Source organism: Pseudorca crassidens, chromosome 2, assembly GCF_039906515.1.
Source record: "Pseudorca crassidens isolate mPseCra1 chromosome 2, mPseCra1.hap1, whole genome shotgun sequence".
In the NCBI taxonomy this organism is placed as follows: domain Eukaryota; kingdom Metazoa; phylum Chordata; class Mammalia; order Artiodactyla; family Delphinidae; genus Pseudorca; species Pseudorca crassidens.
The window spans coordinates 113,845,190-113,866,571 of NC_090297.1; the positions used below are offsets into that span (position 1 = coordinate 113,845,190).

The 21,382-nt window shown below is 41.6% G+C and overlaps 1 protein-coding gene across 1 annotated transcript; it reads right to left on the bottom strand.

Annotated features, from left to right (window-relative positions):
• Positions 1–419: 419 nt before the first annotated feature.
• Positions 420–10,202, bottom strand: CD5L (CD5 molecule like). Its single transcript, XM_067713886.1, has 6 exons — positions 10,054–10,202; positions 7,769–7,795; positions 4,611–4,934; positions 3,503–3,820; positions 2,628–2,948; positions 420–1,417 (listed from the first exon to the last, which is right to left on the bottom strand). Exons 1-6 carry the CDS (start codon positions 10,079–10,081, stop codon positions 1,410–1,412), a joined length of 1,026 nt encoding a protein of 341 aa, XP_067569987.1. The 5' UTR covers positions 10,082–10,202; the 3' UTR covers positions 420–1,409.
• Positions 10,203–21,382: the final 11,180 nt, after the last annotated feature.

Here is a 21,382-nt window from a genome sequence, read left to right on the forward strand (position 1 = left end):
GACTCAATCAAGGCAGTTCAGCAGGTCTCTAGATTCTAGATGTAATACTGTGTGGTTTAGGGAACATGATACTAGTCTGTAGGGAAAACCAGGAGGACCTGAGATAACTGATCAGTTAAAGGCAAAATCTCTTTGAGTAGACAGGATAGATCTCAAAATGTCTGTTAAGGCATTTTCTTCTCTTCTATGAAGCTAGGTTTCTTTACATATTTTCCCATTATAGGAAATAGACAGGGAGAAAGTTCTCCATCCAGAGGAGAAAGCTATATTACACATAAGATTGCATCTGCTGGCAGATTGCATCTTCTACCTAATCCTGCCTAAAAGGTCATCCCTGTAAAGCTGAGACACCTGCTTCCTCTTGGGTAGAAAGAGTATATCACAGAGAGAGGCAACTGTTGAGACTGTGAGAACTACTTTATTAGAAAGCATAAAGGTAGGCATATTACAGGTACTCGACTTGGCCTCAGAATCTAAAGTTGTCAGTTTTTAGAATTAAGTCATGATTCTCTCCTTAGTAGCATTCTATCTTGCCTCAGACTTGCAGATCCTAAAGTCCGAGTTGACAGAATTAAAATTATATCATCTGGTTGGCATGAGGCCTGACTCTGGACCTCCCTAAACTCTTTCTGCATCTCTTCCTTTCCCTTCTCCTAGTGGCAGCTCCATAGCCAATACATTTTTCCTTGGAAAAATTATAGTGAATTTATGAGATTCTTCTTGTTCAATGTACACCATGTTGGCAAGATGTATATGGATGGTCAACAAAGATATTTTATTATGGGCATTCAGGGAGTGTGATCTTTTTTTCCAAGTGTAGTGAAAAGGTCTAGGATTACAGGATACTGCACTGCTCTTGAAAGAATGGTCTACTCTCATCAAAGAATAGGAGGATATTCAGATGTTAATTGTTGTGATCCCCTGAAGGTTAAGAAAAAGCGTTCAAAAAGACTCTAAGCTTTCCCTCAACTTTCATGTAATTGTTAACCCATATTCCCCTTCAAATGTTCTTTTGTTGTCTCATTCCATTCATGTTCTTTACAGACATAGATCTTGTCTTGAAAAGGGCCTGTAGTGGTCAAAGTAACAGGCCTGGGGATGCCAGGCTGGTTGAGAAGAAGCAGGAGAGGCCAGAACCAATGCCAAAGGGTCAGCAGTGAGGAGAGGGCGACTGGGAGCTCATCTTCCCCAGCAAGAGAGAATTCAACAACTCATATCTCCAGGCAATGATAGGGGTGCTTGGCTCTGAGAGCAAAGTATAAGCAGAGTGTTCAGATTCCTGCTGAGGGGCTGAGGGAGTGGTAGCTAAGCCTGCAGTCTCAGGGCTCATGCCAGGCCATTCTGGCCCAGAAGAAAGCAAAAGACACAGGGATCCTGCAGGGATCAGGTCAAGCATCAAGAAGGCCAGGCTACGGTTCTGTAAAGAGAAGAAGAATGTACAGTAAGGATGGGGACATGCCAAGAGGGGATTATTTCATTCAGACCCAAAGAGGCCAAGAAAGAAGACTGGGTTCCAGAATAGGAAACAGAGACCCTCCCAGACCTAATCACACACATATCTCACACTGATGTGGACCATGTCAGAATCTGGTACAGTGTCCCAGGCACTTAATTCAACCAGCTCCCCTATGAGTCACAAACAGTATTCACATATATTAACACTTCTCACCCTCACACAATCACAAAACTCTTCAAGAGGAATGGGACAAGTGTCTCCCTTTTTAACAGTGAAAATACTGAGGTCTTGAGTAGTTAAGTGACTATCTAAGATTAACTAGCCTCAGAATGGCAGCAGCAAGGCTCAAACCCTAGTCTTCTGTCACTAAAGCCCTCCTTTTCTGGGCACTAGCTGCTCTTCATATCTTTGGTCCACTATCAGCTCTTACCCAGTTCCATAGCTGAGCATTTAACCAGGCAGCCCTGCATGCCAGTTTCCCACCCTGATTAAAAAGCTGGGCTTCAGAACTGTGACTCTCTTGAGTCAGTCACCCAATGGCTATGCTTGCATTTCCGGACTCACATCGGGGACAGGATCTCTTCCTTCACTCCCCCATAGAGGTCTACAGTTCAGGGTTAGTATCCTGGCTTCTCTAGAAAGACACTCATGGGCATTCCCAAAGAGCCCCCCAGCCCAGCCCCATTCCCACAGGTTAACTTAATATCTGGGGAGTGACAATAGGTAGAATGAGATGGGACAATTTTCTATAGTTTAAACTTAGAGTTTGAGGACATCTAAGACAACTAATTCTGAGTTAAGAATCAATACTGGTCATTTTAGTTCTGCCCTATCATTTGAAAACAATTTTTATGATTTTGGAAAGTTACTTACTGACTGACTCTTACTTTCTTCATGTTTAACATAAAAGTGTTAATTCAATAATTTTCAAAATGCTTTTTGTTCTCATATTCAATAACTCTATGGTATGGGGTTTATTATTATTATTATCATTCTATTCACTACTAGAATGTCTCAATTAAATTCCTTGAAGAACACACAAAGTAGGTGACAATTATGGGCAGCTGTATGGCACTGGTAGAATAACCCTTATCCTCAGAGTTCACCCCCACCACACTCTTCTTCAACTCCCTCAATGTCAGTCCCCTTGGGTTCCATCTACAGGACTTACCTAAACAGGTCACGGCCACATCTTCCTTGTGGTTGCAGTTGTGATGCCCCCAGAACCTGTGCCGACATTGCTCCAGGGACTGCTCCTTCCCTGAGCAATGAACATCATCTAGCCAGATGTGGCCAGCTCCAAGGCCAAAGTTTCTCCGGGCTTTGGCAGATAGAAAGATTGACTCCCCACAGCCCAGTTGCTTGCACACCACCTGTTCCTCCTTTTCTCCCCAGCCATCATCACAGACAGAGCCCCATTCGCCCTTGTGCAGCACCTCCAGTCTCCCAGAGCAGCGGGTGTCTCCTCCTACCAGCCTCAACTCAAAGGGATCTGCAGGGTCAGGGGATGGAGAGAGGCATGGAAAGAAGAAAAAATAACATCATCTACATCCTCATTCAAATCCCATCAGCACTTTTGAAACTCTTTACCTGTGTTTCTGTGATTATATGATTAGTTTCTGTGATTATAGCCCTTGCTCTAGGTTCCAATCCATGTGGCCCAGGACTGTTTCCTTAACTAAGATCTTTTCACTTTCCCATTTATTTTATAAAAATCTAATATTTATGAATGACTTTCTAGTCGTTTTTTAAAATTGGAGACTTCAACAAGTACATGGAATGGTGTGTCCTTTTCCTATTATATAGAATTCAATATAATAATAGTTCATATTAATACATCGCTTAATATCATTTAAAGCATTTTCATATACAAAGGTAAGTATCATTATCTCCATTTTAAAAACAAGACAATTGATGAGCAGCACACTTAAATAACTTTGCCATGGTTATGTGATGCATGAGTAGTTCTCTGTAAACATTGGTTGAATAGAATTCCATTTAATCAAATTCATGAATGAACCTAGTCGCTGGACTTATAGGCATTACCTTCGCATTCGACCCATGTGTCCTCATCATGGGTGCAGTTATTGTTCCCCCAGAGCCCAGAAGGGCAATCATGAAGGTTTCCTTCTTGTCCTGAGCATGACACCTCGCTCAGCCAGATGGGCCCTTGGCCCTGTGTATCCTTGTTGCAGCATCTTTGGGTCAGTGTGGCCCTCCCACACCCCAGCTGCCGGCACACCACCTTCGCGGCTGAGAGATTCCAGCCTGCTTTGCACACGGTGCCCCATTGCTCTCGGTGCTTCACCTCCACTCGCCCTTTGCAGCGACCAGGGCCACCAACCAGCCGCACAGTCTCTGGAACTATGGGAAAAGAAAGATGAAGCGTCTGCTCTTTGTAAGAACACATCTTTCCCAGAAAACGGGCCTCCTAACACTGAATTTTTCTAAGAAATAAGAATGAGACCTCAGTATCAGGGCGCAAGCATTTAGTGATTGTTTATCTGATAACAAACTGTGGGGTAACAAAGAGAAGACATGAACTAGTCCTTTAGCCAAATCACAGTCTAATGGAGGAGGAGATAGACACAGAGAGAGAAATTATTAATACATAGAAAAGCAAATATATGAATGGAGCAAAGGAATACAACAACAACAACAATTATATATATATATATATATTCACATATATATGTATGTGTGTGTATATATATAGCTAGATAGATATACACACAGTTGTTGTGTGTTGGTTTCCTATGAGTGTCTCCTGTCTACCTAGCTAGATGGTGGACTCCTTGAGAACTGAAAAAGCATGCATTATACTTTGGGAGCTCATTTCTTCCCCATAACTCCACCTGAGCTCTAGATGCAAATGTTTAGTGGTTGTTGGATTTGTACATGTTTGTGTGTGTGAAGAAGAGAAACAGGTTCTCATATAGATTGAAACTAAGAGAAAATCATTAGCTCAACCAAGGATGAGTAGCAATTCTACCTGAGGATAATGTTTGTCTCCAGTGTCCACAACTGAGGAAGTGTAAGATGTGAAGGACAAGGAGCCAATTAGCCATTAGTTCATGGTGGAGAATAAGGACAAAGAGTGGTCATGTGGGGTGTGGGCAGCTGGCAGATAGTTCTTGAGCCCTGCCATACTCACTTTCACACATAGCCCCTGCATCCTCATTGTGGGAGCAATCAAAAACATCTTCCTCTTGATCACAATGAATCAGTTTACTTTCCATCCCACTGCAGTTGACCGCTTGGATGAGGACTTTTTGGTCTTTTTCTGCCAATGGCTTATATAAAGTACCACTGGGTGTCCCTGTGGCTGCTCCACAGCCCAGCTCCCGGCACACCACTTCCACATCTTTCATGTCCCAGCCGTCATCACACACGGTGCCCCACTGGCCGTCCCGTTCCACTTCCACCCGCCCTTCACAGCGATGGCGACCTCCCACCAGTCGCGTTCTGGATGAAGACTCTGCAAAGAAATGAGATATTGGCTGGAGATCTGGGAGGAGCCCAGAGAGTACTCAGGCATGTATGCAGTCTTCTTAGAATTCTTCCACCACTTCCAGTGCATGGAAAATTGAGGGATGAGAAAGGAGGGGCCAAAAGGGAAGAGGAGCTTCAGAACTCCATCTCTGAGTTCTAGCCCTGCTACACTCTTAATTGTACCCTACCAAGAAACTCCATTTCAAGACACCTAGATATGACTGCTAGTTTTTGAAAACCAGCGGTCATATCTAGGTGTTTGAAGATTAAGAGAAAGAGGTTGGTTGAACATCCAGCAGAGTTTTTAGAATCGCTGGCGGTCAGGATAAGAAGGACCTATAGAGATCATCAAGTCTACCCCACCATTTCACTGATGAAGAAAATGATCCTCATGAAATTCAAGGTCATATGGCCACACTGTCAAATAGTGGAAAACCCAGGTCAGAACAGGAGTGTAGAGATGATATCTGTTTTCGTCCTTTCTTCCTCATGACTCTGTCTCCCCCCATGGCAGCTAGATTGAGGCAAGATGTCTGGATATAATTTGCGCTGAACAACCTAACTCTCTCTCCCAGTATCAATGATCCACCACCACTCATCCTTGCTACTTCTATGACATTTTCCCATGTCCAAGAACCCAGCTCAGAAGAAATACAGAGAATACTGGGCAAAGGAAGAATCAGAGCCTCAGAGTCTCAGGGCCCCAAAACTGAGTCTAGAGGATTCAAGGGGTTGGGAGTAGGAGATATGCTTCACAGAGCCTCCAGATAATTTCTGAGGAATCCAGGATGTGTTTCTGCTTCTTGACTACAACTGTGAGGTAGAAAAGACTAATAGAAATTCTTTCTTTTCTACTAAGACTTAGACATGGAGTAGAGATGGTTGTGTAGGGAGCCCAGGGAAGAGCCCACCAGGAAATAAACTTCTGGATACTACATTCCAGGTATTGTTTTATGAACTCAGAGAATAGTGATGACAAGATAGTTAGCATTGTTGCCCTCAAAGAGATTATATTTAATAGGCTTGAGGCAATCCCGCCAAGTCCTCTCAGCCCCAGAGTGATAGAGTGAGAAAAAAAACTAAATTTGCCATGCATCCATGGAGAGGTCTGTTGAACCTGGAGGGGCCACATTCAGACTGGTGGTCTGTGATCTGTTAGAATATGAACAGTATAACATGTGACAACATGGGCCACATGGAATGACCCAGATCCCTGCAAAAAATGGAATACAATTTCTCAGGACAAGATTTTCCACTGCCTACCTTGTCTCAACTCTGCATAAACTCCCTAGAACTTGGCATCAACCCCAGAAGAAGCTGTTGAGTGAAAAAAGTCTGACATGATTTTAAATCACACTGGGAAGTTTATGTTTGGTTTGTTCATTTGTTTTTGTTCTTCTCCTTTTCTTCCATAATTTCTTGAGGGAAGCAATATGAAGAATGGAGGTTAGAGATAGAAATTAAAATAAAACTATAAAAACTAAGAAAAGTCTCCATTTTTGCACACCAAAGTTTAAGGCATGTATATCTGAGTACAAATATAATTCAAGAAGAGTCATCTAGGAATAATTTTTGGGTCATTGTAACTAAGATTAGAGCTTGGATAGGCATTATTGTGTACTCCAGCAAATATTAGCTATCAGAATCATGCATATGTTATTTCATTTTATTTTGAATGATAAAACTCTGGTTTTAAATAAATGTTCATTTTCATGAAGTGGAGGACTAGAACACCTCCTAAGAAAGAAGAAATATGTTTTTAAAAATAGACAGAGAGACAGTGTGAGAGAGAGAGAGAGGAACACAGAATAAGTATAAAAGAAATCCAGCTTGAGGGGAGAGAAGGTCTGAGAAAAGACTTGAAAGCTAGAGAGAAGAACAGAGGGGCTCGTCAGGGCAGTGTGTCCTAGGCAGTGTGTTAGCTTACTTTATTAGCTGAGGTCTTGAAAGAGGGACCCAGGGGTGGAGGAGAAACATCTTAGGATGTGAGAAGGCTATAAAGAGAGCAGGTGTCTCCCGGCACTTGCAGTAAGGGATAGCCCTGGAGGTCAGAGAAGAAGGACCGAGTAATCTGAGTATTGGACTGAAACCCAGAAGCAGCACTCCTTTAAGGAATCAAACTGCATCTATCAGGGTATAAAATCCTCCACATTCATAGAGGAGTTTGTAGCTGCCCCTCTCTGGTAAAGCCTCTACTATCAAGAGAAAGACTAGGCTGAAGGGAATGTCAAAGAAACTCATAATCCACAGCCAATCCCCTTGATTTTGGACCATCAGAGCCTTCCTCTCCCACAGACTAATTCTCTCTGTGCAGCCCCTTTCTCTCCTCAGTTGAGCTGTTTGTGCTCCGCCCAAAGACTCCTCACAGAAATGGCCAGTGGTGGCTGAAATCCAACCTGCACTTTGCTGGTGAAGCCATATGCTGCACAGAAGCTGATGCATTTCTAGTTCAATTGTACCATTAAAGCTAGCAGAGAGAACTGGAAATGGTAGAATTCAGCAGGGCAAAAGGAAGTTTGTTTCCCAGGGGGTGAGGTGTCTTCTGAGCCTGAAACAAAGCCATCTGCTACTTAGATGTGGCCGAGAGCCTTGGGTCACAGAAGCCAAGTGGAAAGGAATCCCTTTGCAAGATAAACCACCCAACTTTTTTCTTATGTGGAAATCTACCCACATAAGACTGAGTGGGTGGGTTGGGAAACCAGAAAGGAAATCTACTTGGGCTTTTTTGAACCAGAGGCTCTCTCCATGGCCCAGAGAAGTTTCAGAATTTCCACTCTCCAGAGCTTAAAGTCCTCCCTCTTAGGAACCCAAAAATCTTACCTGAGAGGCCAAGTCCAGTACAAAAGGCTGAGGAAAAAAGATAGAAGTGAATGAGATCATGTAGTCAATTTCCAAGGCTTTGTTCAAAAATGCAACTCTCTAGAAAGTCTTTGCCAAACTTTGTGGGACAGTTAGGGTGGTAAATACACAGCTTCCAAAGTTAGTCCTTGTTGGGACCTTTTCTTCCTGGAATGACCAGTCTCAAAGGACACATGGACACTGACTAGGAACCACTAAACCAGTTCTACCATAGCTAACTGACCCATCATGTTCCCTTTACATCTGATGTTGGCTCTACCCCAGGCATGGATGGATTTGGTTTTCTATTCTAGTCAATTAGACTGATTGGTGATTACCACCTAAAGTAAAAGTGTGGTGATGCAGCATCTGGGCTCAAAAGGAAAGCATGCTAGAGGTCTCCGGGCAGACACACTGGTTGGGGAAGATAAAAATGTCATAGGAAACAGCACAGAGCATAGGGAAAAATGGCAGGATATGTCTGTGTTCACTGACACAGCATTTAGACCAGGGTCAGCAAACTTCTTCTGTAAAGGGACAGATTGTAAATATTTTAGGCTTTGTGGGCCATATAGTCTGTTTTAACTACTCGACTCTGTCATTGTAGAATTAGTGCAGCCATATATATATAAATGAATGAGCATGGCCGTGTTCCAATAAACCTTTATTTATGGACAATGAAATTGACATATTTTCATGTGTCACAAAATATTATTCTTCTTTTGATTTTTTTCCACCATTTAAAAATGTAAAATCCATTCTTAGTTTGCAGGCTGTAGTTTGCTGAACCCTGATTAATAGGTCAGAAAGCAGTTCTACATTGAGTTCCAAACTTCCAGGTTTAAGCACCAGCACATCTTTGAACCACCAGAGTTTCTCCCTACAGGATGTCTACATGATCAGACTCTTCTATTCATTAGGCTCCCTCCTAATGCTGTAGAGAGAGTCCTGAAACCTGTTGCATGTCAGTGGCCTTTGAACTGCAGAACTCATCATTCCCAACCCCGCCTGCCATCCCATCTTATAGGATCTTTCTGAAGGAGTCAATATCTTTGGACTTCCAGCCTAGAGCTTTTTAGGTAAATCTATGTATTTCATTGGCTTGTCCTGGAATATTTTCTTCCAAATACTTGCTTTCCAAATAATTTCTTAATAACCCCATGTCCTTAGTTTTCAGGATATGGCCACTCCCAGACACAACGAGACCTTGTGTGCAATTGTCTAAAACTCAAAATTATATTATACATAACACCCTACATGTCTAATAAAGAACACAAAACATGTGTACATGCAAAGGAAACTGAATGTGATGAACCTGATATGTAGGTGTGAAAGTGACATAGCCCAAAAGTGACTTGAATACTCTGTAGCAGGGTGGATGACTATGGGTGTCACAGATAAGGAAAGCTTCATGAAGGAGGTGTGACTGAAGGTAAGTCTGAGAAATTCAACAGCACCTTCATAATGGGTGGGACTATCTGTTAGGTGATATAAGGGGTATATAGATGTTTAAGCATGTGGCCAGCACCCTGCATAGAGCACACAAGTGTCCAACTGAGAAACCAGTGTGGGCTTCAGTGATGTACTGGATCAACAAGATAATTAAAATGGATGTGATTGATTAGGGAAGGGACCTAGAAGGCACTGTTATCTTGTGAAAACGTGCCTAACAAACGTCTGAGGAACATACCATTATCTTTATTTCATAGATGAGAATGAGATTTCAGAGAGATACAGTAACTTTAAAATTCAGACAGCTAAGAAATCAAAGAGCAAGGATTGAAACTCAGATCTCTTTGATTCCAAAATCCCCATTTACTCTAAATTAATCTAAGCAATAAGAAACTGGGAAAAACTAGGGAAACATTATATGAAACACATTTGATAAATGAAACACAATATGATAAATGAAAGTTGTTTGTCCTGCAGTTCTACTTCCTTTTCTTGCTTTATCTGCTGCTAACCTTGGTCCATTTATTTGTCTTTTTATAAATAGTGCATTTAGGAAAATTTATGTACAAATTTGTTAGTGCAAATATAGGGAAATAGGAAATTTTCTGGTAATCAAGGTGGATTATAAATTGGGTATAGATTAAGTGGCTTTGGGGATTTAGAATAATTGCCAGGTATAGAGAAAGGAGGAGAGCAAGGAAGAGCCTTTCCTTGAATGATACATAGATCTGCACCAGATGGGCAAGGAGAGGATTCCCCCAATCAAAGTTCCAGAGTATTCTGAAGCCTAGACCAAAAGGAGCAGAAATACTCACCAAGGATCAAGAAGAATAGCAAAGCCATGACCCAGGTAGCTGGAGATGGTGAGCTGAATCGTAAGGCTGGCAGGAAGCCCCAGAACAGCAATATTCAGCTTTGGTTGCAAGTGTGCTGGGAGGAGGGAAGGAGGAAGGTCCTGCCTGCACCAAAGGCTTTATCATATGACCAGAAACCAATGGGCTCAGGGGGCAGAACTGATAGAGCTGGACTTGCTGAATTCAGCATGTCCCCAGAGAAAGGGAGGTGGCCGGAACTGGCAGAAAGATGCTGAAAACCAAAGAAAACAAACAAAATATTCCCAAGCTGTTATGATTTGGTTCAGCTGTAATCCCAGCTCCATCAGTCTCTGCTTCAGTCCCTTCACTATGTAAACACGGGAAACAACTCCCATAAGGAAAGGCAAGTACCAAGAATGGGGTCACTTCACATTAGAATATCAAGCAATGCTTGTCCCCCAGGTATGGTGTGTGGGGGGCAATAGGCCATTTTCAATTCTCTCCTTCCAGGTGGAAGCGACCAGAAAATATAGAAGCCAGAGATCACAGAACAACTCCAGAGTTGCCCTTGTGGGCACCATGATCCAGAGTCAAGATGGTAATCCAGAGTCAAGGTGTCAGTCTCTGCAAATAGGGCTGGATTTATTTCCTTCAAACCAGCTTTTCCAGTGTTAAGCAGAGGACCTAGGACTTGGGTCTGCTTTTCTTCTATGCTTGTCCTCATTTATGCCCATCTTTGGAAGTTGAAGGGAAACAGGTCCTTATGGTAATGAAATCAAGTTGTTCTTAAGTCTAAGATATGGTGGGCAGGGATTGAGTAGCAAGACCCTCAGTATTCCCAGGTCCCCCTGCCTTGCTATTAAGTATAGCTTTTTTGTTTTTGTTTTTGTTTTTGCGGTACGTGGGCCTCTCATTGTTGTGGCCTCTCTCGTTGCGGAGCACAGGCTCCGGATGCGCAGGCTCAGTGGCCATGGCTCACGGGCCTAGCCGCTCCACAGCATGTGGGATCTTCCCGGACCGGGTCATGAACCCGTGTCCCCTGCATCGGCAGGCAAACTCTCAACCACTGCACCACCAGGGAAGCCCTTAAGTGTAGCTTTGCTTCAAGAGCTATTCAACTCTAGACTACTCAAGAACTCAACTACATATGCTAACATCACTCCCTACTATTTCAAACAGGGTAATTTTGTCTCTCTAATGAAACATCTTAGCTTCTTTGTAATATTTGGATCACTCTATACAAAGATTGGTTCATTATAGGTATTTATTTTTAATCCTGTTTTTCTTCCTATAACTTCCATATTATTATATTCAGTAGAAATTCTTTAGCTGCCATGTGTGTTAGGTGAATGCGATGGGTCAAGGGGGTACATTGATGAATAAGGGAGAGTTTGGTGCTGCAAAATGATATGGTCTAGTAATTGTAATAACACGTAAAAACAGCTGTAAGAGACGAAAGTATAAGAAACTTTGGGAACACAGTGGAGGAAATGGTCACCTTGACTTGGTGCAAATAATAGACTTTAGAGAGATGATGACACTTGAACAGGAATTAAAGGATGAGTAGCATGGAGAATCAGAATGGGAAAAGACTTTGCTGTGCATATGCAGACAAATGAAACAGTATTACTTATTTAAGCAATGACAGGTAGTTTGATATGGCTGGTCACAGCCTGCTTGGTGGTCAGGTGTCAGGAGATATTGGTGTTGAAATGTGAAGACACTAGGTGATATGAAGGTATCAGTAGGATCCAGATGATGGAGAGTCCATTATAAATGTTTTGTAAATGCTAATTACTCACATTCCACCCTCTGCAGATTCTGAAATGTTGCAGTAAGAGACACAGAATTCAGAAAAGGCTCAAAACATCAGCTTTACTTTGAGGAATCTAGATTAGTTTGCAACTGGGATCCAAGATCCTATGTTTTTACCTTCAGCCTTCAGAAGTCAGACCTGCCCTACTGAGTTTACCCGTGGAGGAGAAAAGACTTCATGTGGCCTGTGGGCAGACAAATCCACCAGAGAGCTCAGGCTTCAAGATTGAGATATATTTCTCCACATATAATGTAGAAGATTAAGTGAAAGAAAAGGAGAGAAAAAAATAAAGACAAAAGCTTTCTCCCAACTATAGTATTTTATTAACAGAGTCAAGAACATGAAGAAAGGAAAAGGAAGCTTTTTCAATCAGAAAGAGCATTATGCTAAGGGAACAAAAAAACCATTGAAGGATGGTATGCATTTTAGAGCATGCATTCTGACTGCAGCCTGAAGGAGGAATTAGAATGGGGGAAGTCTGGAGTCAGGGAGATTCATGAAGAGACCACTGCACCAGTCCAGAGAGAGCAAAAGAGAGTCTAAACTGTCAGGGTGCCAAAGGGTGTCCAGGGGAGGGGATGGATATGAGAGAGAGTTAATTGTAGAATCTATAAGAAGACTTTGCTCTTTGGATGTGACCATAAGGAGTAAGTAGTCATTTAAGATGATTCCCAGATTTCTGGAAGGAAAAAATGTGACAGAAGGTGAAAATAAAAATAAATGTCAGCTACGGTAGGTAGAAAATAGGGCACTACACCTCATAGTGTTTTGGGGGTGAAATGGAGGATAAGTTGCTTAACAGGAGTCAGGGAGTCTGGATTGGAGAGGAAGCTTCTGAAAAATGGTAAGGGTCTGAAATAATCACTGAGAGGGAAGGAGACCCTGGATAAAGACAAGCACTGGATTGAAAACCTGCATTTGCTAAGCGGCACCAATGTGCCCTGTCAAGCTACAATCAAGAGGTCAGTGTGAGATCATCAGCCTGACCGATTCAAAGTTGGAGCCTTGTAAGAAAAGTGTGTTGGGAGCCTGACAGAGTCAGGGAGTTTGAGATGAGAAAGCAACTCAAGTGGCTGGCAAGACTTAGAGATCAGGAAATGGGTTGATAAAAAGTGAAAACAGAAATAAGTGGTAGGAAAGAGGATCTTACTGAGGAAGGGCTGGGGAAAAGGAAAGTGATAGAAAGTTCAAGTGATGGAAAGTTGTTCAGAGATTTCGAGAGGAGTGGTTAGGGTTTTAGAGGAGAAGCAGTTCTGGGCAATGACAAGTCCCAAGTCAGGGAACTGAAAGAGAATGAAGGTAGAAGTTTCAGAAGCTGAGAAGTTTAGGGAATTGAGAAGGGGTTATCAGTAGGAGGCTTATCCAGGTGAAGAAGATGGGGTGGGATGCAGGGAGTGGTAAGCCCAAAGCAGTGGAAGTAGATAATTGTCTGAAGAACATCAGTATATAACACACGTAAGAACATAGAAGACCCTCTCTGGGATACTGTAATGAAGGATGAGCTACATGCTCTGCTGGTTTAGCATCAAGGTGAAATCCCTCTGACAAATAACTGAATACGTCAATTATTAGTGGTCTCTGTGAGAATAGGAAACCATCTGAGTTGTTCCCCTTGCATTCCCAGTGTTTGACATGGAATAAATGATTGTTGACTCTGTGAATGAATAAATGATTATATTATCAGGCAAAGAACATCACTGAGCAGTTAGAACCATAAGAAACATCGTCTCGGGACTTCCCTGGTGGCTCAGTGGTTAAGAATCCTCCTGCCAATGCAGGGGACATGGGTTCGATCCCTGGTCTGGGAAGATCCCACATGCCGTGGAGCAACTAAGCCCATGTGCCACAACTACTGAGCCTGCACTCTAGAGCCCATGAGCCACAACTACTGAGTCCACGCACCACACCTATTGAAGCACACATGCCTAGAGCCCGTGCTCCGTAACAAGAGAAGCCACCACAAGGAGAAGCCAGTGCACCACAACAAAGAGTAGCCCCTGCTTGCCACAACTAGAGAAAGTCCACACACAATAACGAAGACCCAATGAAGCCAAAAATATAATTAATTAATTAATTAATTTAAAGAGAAAGAAACATATCTCTTGTCCATCATGTCCACATTGTCTTGTATGGGCTGGGGGATAGAGACTTTAGAGTCCCTAAGAGAAAAAAATGGCATGAAATAATTACTCTGTCTATCTGGGGTGTGCATAATCAAAGGATGATCTGAAGAGCTAATAGGATACTAAGTCAATCAGGTGTCTACCACCATAATAATGGGATAGATATTTTCCAGGAAGACCCATTTCAGTTACTCTTGGCGGGACAAGGTTTTTAATGTGCACCTATCTCATGCAGGATTGGCTTTAGAACTGGGTGGGGCTGAACTCACAGGTAAGAGTCACTGACGTATGCTTCCTGGGTGGGAGAAGGTAAAGACTGACATCCTGAGATGGTTGTCAGAATGACTGGGGCTCACAGGCTGCCTTTCTATAATAATTGATCTGAAATCACGCTTCTGGTCGGTGTGGCTGTCCTTTCCTGTGTACATCTGTAAACCCCTGTAAATAGCACCACTGATTCCCTTCTGTTGCTCTCATTTGTTTATCTGCCTCCCTCTCCCATAGTGACCAGGATGGAGAAGGAGCTCAAAATAAGGAATAGATCCAGGACTTGGGATTGAGGGAGCATGAGCACAGTCTTCAGGTATTTAGAAGAAAATTTCTTTGTGGTATTCCTGAGGAGATAGCAAGACTTACATATGGACACTTCTGGAAAACATTTATTTTCAACTCATCATGAGAAAAATCTGAAGACAAAATAGATTGTCCCAGAGGACATGATCTATAACTGCAGATGTTTATTCATATGGCCTGTTAATAGATTCCATTATTTATGGTTGGGTGATTATTATTAATTATTTTGTTGCCACCAAGTCTCAAAATTGCAAAAATATTCTAAACATGGTCAGGAAAAAGATCCTAAATCCTTATTAAAATACCAGCATCACCTCTGTTGGGCTGAGGGTCCTTGTTCATGCTGAAGGACAGGCAGGACACCTGGGCTGTGGCCTCTCCCAGGATGTGATAAAGGCTTAATGGCCTCTCACTCTTCAGGTACCAGAGGCAAGAAATCCAAGAGAGAGGAGAACGGGTGATGGCAGCCAAAAGAGTAGAGTATGCAGGGAGGAAATCCTGTAAACCTGGCTGTCCTGTGTGTATCCTTCCTGGCTGTCCACTTCCTGCTGGCAGAAAACTGGCCCTAGCTGTTCTTATGTCCTTGGTGTGTGCTCTGGCCAGGGCACTTCAACCTGCTTTTCTGGACTTTCCTGGAATCATCCTTAGAAAGAGGCATTACAGTGCAAAGGCTAAGAGCATGTGCTTTGGAGGCAAGTGGACCTAGTTAAAATTCCAACTCAGTCACTTAATAACCATGTGGCCTTGAACAAGTTACTTTGACCCTTTGGGGTAGTTCTGTTGAAGAGGATTTATACCTTTTTTGCTAGAATGATCAGTTTTCATTTCTGCCTTTTATTGAATAACTATTTAACTAATTTAATCTTGCTTAATCTACTTTCATGTTCCTTTTTTAAATGGGAAATCAAAAATGACAGCAAAGCAAGTAGCTTATAGAGTGACTCCTCAGATAAGCACCAAGCACAGAAGGCCAGCTCATTTCCTAATAGTAATTAGTCTTTATTAGTTTTTCTGTGCCCCAAAGTTGGTTCCCTGGACATCCCTGATCCTAAACCTAGTCCCTATGAAAGACAGACATTCCCATGTTTTAAAAAAAAGCCCATATTCTGGTAGCATAAAGATAAATGGTCAGTATGGGGCCCACGAGAAGACAGCAAGAGGAGCTGTCTGATGAACCAGCCACAGATTGGGCTGTTTCCCAGGGGTTACTAGACATCACTGCACTATGCTGCCTCATCACTATACTTCAGTAAAAAAAAAAAAAAAAAAAAATTTAAAGTATATAACAATTGTAAATATCTATGTAGCCAACATTGTAGGACCTAAATTTATGATATAAATATCTACATATATGAAAGGAGAATTAGACAGCAAAACAATAGTAGTAGGGGGGAATTCCCCAACAGTCCAGTGGTTAGGACTCCACTCTTCCATTGCAGGGGGCACGGGTTTGATCCCTGGTTGAGGAACTAAGATCCTGCATGCTGTACAGCATAGCCAAAAATAATAATAATAGGGGACTTCAATACCTCACTTTCAACAATGGATAATCATCAAGACAGAAAATCAATATGGAAATATCAGATGTAAACTACACATTAGACCAAATAGACCAAACCTAATAGATATATGCAGAACATTTCATTTAACATCAGAAGAAAGCACATTCTTCTCAATAGCATGTAGAATATTCTCCAAGATAGAACATATATTAGGCCTCAAAGAACTAGAAAAAGAACAAACTAAGCCCAAAGTTAGTAGAAGGTAAGAAATAACAAAGATCAGAGCAGAAATCAATGAAATAGAGATTAGAAAGGTGATTTAAAAAAAGATTAATGAAACTAAGAGCTAGTTTTGTAAAATAGATAAACAAAACTGACAAAACTTTTGCTAGACTAAGGAAAAAGAGAGAAGACTCAAATAAATAAAAACACAGATGAGGGCTTCCCTGGTGGCGCGGTGGTTGGGGGTCCGCCTGCCGATGCAGGGGACGCGGGTTCGTGCCCCGGTCTGGGAGGATCCCACGTGCCGCGGAGCGGCTGGGCCCGTGAGCCATGGCCGCTGAGCCTGTGCGTCCCGAGCCTGTGCTCCGCGGCGGGAGAGGCCACAGCAGTGAGAGGCCCGCGTACCGCAAAAAAAAAAAAAAAAAAACACAGATGAAAGAGGAGACATTACAATTGATAACACAGAGATACTAAGGATCATAAGAAACTACTATGAACAATTATATGCCAAAAAATTAGAAAACCCAGAAGAAATGAGTAAATTCCTAAAACATACAACCTACAAAGACTGAATAATGAAGAAATATAAAACCTAAAGAAACCAATAGCAATGGAAAAGATTGAATCAGTAATCAAAACTTCCCATAAAGAAAAGTTGAGGACCAGATGGCTTTATAGAAAAATTCTACTAAACATTTAAAGAAGAATTAATACCAATCCTCCTCAAATTCTTCCAAAAGATTGAAGAGGAGGTAACACTTTCAAATTCATTTTATAAGACCAGCATTACCCTGAGACTAAAGACAGACAAGGAAACTACAAGAAAAGAAAATTACCAACCAATATCACAGATAAACATAGATGCAAAAATCCTCAACAATTTATACTAGCAAACAGAATTCAACAAATTATTAAAGGATCATATACCATGATCAACTGGAATTTAGCCCTGGGTGCAAGGATAGCACAACATTACACAAATCAATAAATGTGATACAGGGACTTCTGTGGTGGTGCAGTGTTTACGAATCCGCCTGCGAATGCATACAGCAAGGGTTTGAGGCCTGGTCCGGGAAGATCCCACATGCCATAGAACAACTAAGCCCCTGAGTCATAATTACTGAGCCTGAGCTCTAGAGTCCGTGAGCCACAACTACTGAGCCCCTGTGCCACAACGACTGAAGCCCACGTGCCTAGAGCCCATGCTCCACAACAAGAGAAGCCACCACAATGAGAAGCCCGCGCACTGCAATGAAGAGTATCCCCTGCTAGCTGCAACTAGAGTAAGCCCGCACGCAGCAATGAAGACCCAACATAGCCAAAAATAAATAAATTTTAAAAAGAAATGTGATACAGCTCAGAAACAAAATGAAGATTAAAAGTTGTCTGATCATCTCAATAGATGCAGAAAAATCATATGACAAAATTGGATATCCTTTCATGTTAAAAACTCTTAAATTAAATATAGATGGAATGTACCTTAACATTAAAAAGGTCATATCTGTCTATCTATCTATTTATTATATATATGACATATATATATATATATATATATATATGAAAAACCCATAGTTAACATCATATTTAACAGTGAAAAGCTGAAAGTTTTTTCTCTAAGATCAGGAACAAGACAAGGATATATAACTGCCCCACTCCTCACAGAAGACTTTGTCTTTTTTCATTAACTCTTCCTACCCTGCTCCTCCTTACTTCCTGAGGGGTCCCAAAGAGCAGCTAATGTATCGAGAAGAAAGTGAAGAAAAAAAGAAAAATGACACTGATTACATCTCATTTCCTTGCTGCAGACTTCCAAATAGGAGTCATCCCTAAGCTGAGAGAGGGGTGAGGAAGACACCATCAGATGAGAAAGTCAAGTTCTAGAATGGACCAGATTTGTTCCATCATTTTCTTTTCTTTTTTTAAAAATAAATAAAAGAATTATTTATTGATTGATGTTTATTTTTGGCCATGCCATGCCATGGCATGAGGGATCTTAGTTCCCAGACCAGGGATGGAACAGGTGCCCTCTGCAGTGGAAGCCTGGAGTCCTAACCACTGGACTGCCAGGGAATTCCCTGTCATTTTCTTTTCTTTTCTTTCTTTTTTTTACTATCTGAGGAGACGACTACTTATTGATACCTGAAAGTGATTGGAAAATTTAGAAGATGTGCTAGAGATTTCTTTTAGTGGTGAAAAACCAGAAGATTCAATAAAGTTAGGGTAAGTTATTGGAAATAATAAAATTAATTTGTTTGCACCCTACCAAGAAAGTTAATAAACTGAACTTTAATAAACTCAGTAAAGTTATACTCAATAATGCTTTGTGGAGAGGATGTTTACCTTGGAAATGAGAAGAAGAGATGAGTACTGTAAAATTGGGCATTGGGAGAACAAAGTTTGCAGCAGAGATGACCACCGTCCAGGTTACAGGGGAGAAAAGGACAGGATACAAAGTGCATGCTGATCATAATGTGACTCCCATTCAAAATGAAAACTCTGGTTTATGCTAATAAATGTTTATTTTGAAAACACGTATAGTCTGGTATCGGGTACTTTACACTGAGTTTCAATATCAGACATATGTGAAGGATAGAATAAAACTTTCATACCACAACTCAGATGTGAAAGAATTTAAACTGTCCTTTTTATCTATATAACCAATCACATCTTAATTTTGAGTTCTCAGCCTTGATAAAGTCATAAGAAAAATTTATGTCTGATCTGAAAATCAGTGTGGTTTTGGTGAGAATGAGCCAACAGTGAACACTGTCTTCTCTATTGGGTAACTGAGAGTAGCAACAAATTTTACATATTTCTGTAATTTAGCAAAACAACTGGCTACTAGGGAAATCTTGGGAGAAATTTGTACCCAAGAAATTCTAAACATTTTCACCACATTAGGGCATGATGTGAATTGTAGATCCAAGGGAGATAATGGAAATGTTTTGGTGGCAGCTGGTAGCAACAGGGTAGTCGTTTTGCCTCATTTGTATGGAAAACTTTGCAAAGGCTCTGTGCTGCCTGCCCTGAGGTAATTCAGCAAGCCGGGGGGACTTCAAATCTGGAAAAGTTCTATCCAGTCTTGGAGGCTCTGATATTAAGAACTGGAGATGGCAAAGTCCATTTAAGGCCCAAGTCTCACTCAAAGTGAAGCGCACCAACATAAGAACCACACCCTGGGCAGGGTCCAGCTGTGAAGGCTCAGATCCAGAAGATTGTTCCTAAGAACTAACCATGTCTGCACCTGCTCCAGGGGACTTCCTTCTGGATCCTTTCTCCAGAAGTTGTGCAACACTTGAACAACTCTAATCCATACATTTCTGTCACAGTGAAAGAAATCTGTCACAGTGAATTATATTTCCAGAGCCCTTAACAAATGCCAGACACTGTTCTAGGAGCTCTATATGAATTAACTTATGTGGGTAATTTTATTACCCTATGATAAGCAAACTTGGTGTAGTAACTAACAGACCTTAATTAGATGAAAGAATTTCAAACCTCCTAAGGACCAAAGGGAAGATCTTCCCACATATTCAGAATATTGGAGCTGGAAGGAAACTTAGAAACTAACTGGTCCAGGGGTTTTATTCCACCAATAAAAGAAGGACTAGGTTCAGCCTTGTAGAAAAGAAAGTGCTGATGATATTTTAGAAGTGGGGGAAGAAGAAAGAGGGAAAGAATAGGAGAGATTTTTGAGTCAGAGAGCCCTCCCAATGGCTTATACCTTACTGTTTCACTTCTTTTAAGGGGACTATATGGTGGTTTTTAGCCTATAAACCATCCATTAAGGTCTCTTGGTCTAATTCAGGTCCCTTCTCTTCAAATGGAAACTGAAGGCCATAGAGGTGCAATGACAGTGGCGAGGGTCACACAATGCAGTGGTGGCAGAGTTGCCTCTAGAGCCCTGGATTCTGATTTCTTCTAGCACACTGTGGTACATTTTCCCCATGCCCTGTTACACAACACACAACTGTAGGTGGGTCTTCAGCAGATTTGCATTAACTGACCAATGTAATAATTCTAACATGGAGGGAGTGTTCTGGGTCAGGGAGCGCTGGTATAGATTTGTGGGACAGTGACCACAAATGTCCACTTTTTACTCTCTTCTCTGTTTATATTACAGTCTTGCATTTACACTGCTTCTTGAGGACATATCAAGTGTTAACAGCTACTACGTTGACATGTATGATCTTGAACAAGTTAGATAATCTCTTTGGACCTTAGTTTTCTCATTTAAAAAAAGACAAATAATACAACAAGCAAAACTCTTGATGCTTCTCTCTGCTAAGTTCTGTTCACTTCTCTCCACCAGTCAGATCTCTCACATGGATGACCCGTATGGGGTTCAGGGAACATAATTCAAGCATTCTTTATTCCCACACACTCTAGGAGAATAAGATCCAGAGAGTGGAATCCTCTCAATAGCTACGTTTAATCTCAATACATAATTAAAAACAAAACCAAAAACTCTCAGTAAACTAGAAATGAAAGAAAATTTCCTTAAGCTGATAAAGGATAACTTTGAAGAAACTGTAGTTAACAGTCTACCCTCACCACTTGTATTCTACATTGTACCATCTTTCCTAGCCAGTGCAATATGACAAAAATGATAAAAAGCATACAAATTAGAAAAATAAATCAGTAAAATTATTGCTTTTTTTTTTTTCTTTCGGTACGCAGGCCTCTCACTGTTGTGGCCTCTCCTGTTGCGGAGCACAGGCTCCGGACGCGCAGGTTCAGCGGCCATGGCCTACGGGCCCAGCCACTCCGCGGCATGTGAGATCCTCCCGGACAGGGGCACGAACCTGTGTCCCCTGCATCGGCAGGCAGACTCTCAACCACTGCGCCACCAGGGAAGCCCCAATATTGCTATTTTTAAACAATATGATTGTGTCCATAGCAAACCTATGTAACCTACAAAAGAAAAACACCTACTAGAACTAATAATTTAATAATACTAGAGGATTCAAGGTCAAAATACAAAGTCAGTTGCTTTTTCATATACTGGGAAAATAATGGAAAATAAAATTTCAGGGAGTGGTTAGGTCCACTGGTAGGACTTGGTGCTTTCACTGTTGTGGGACTAGGTTCAA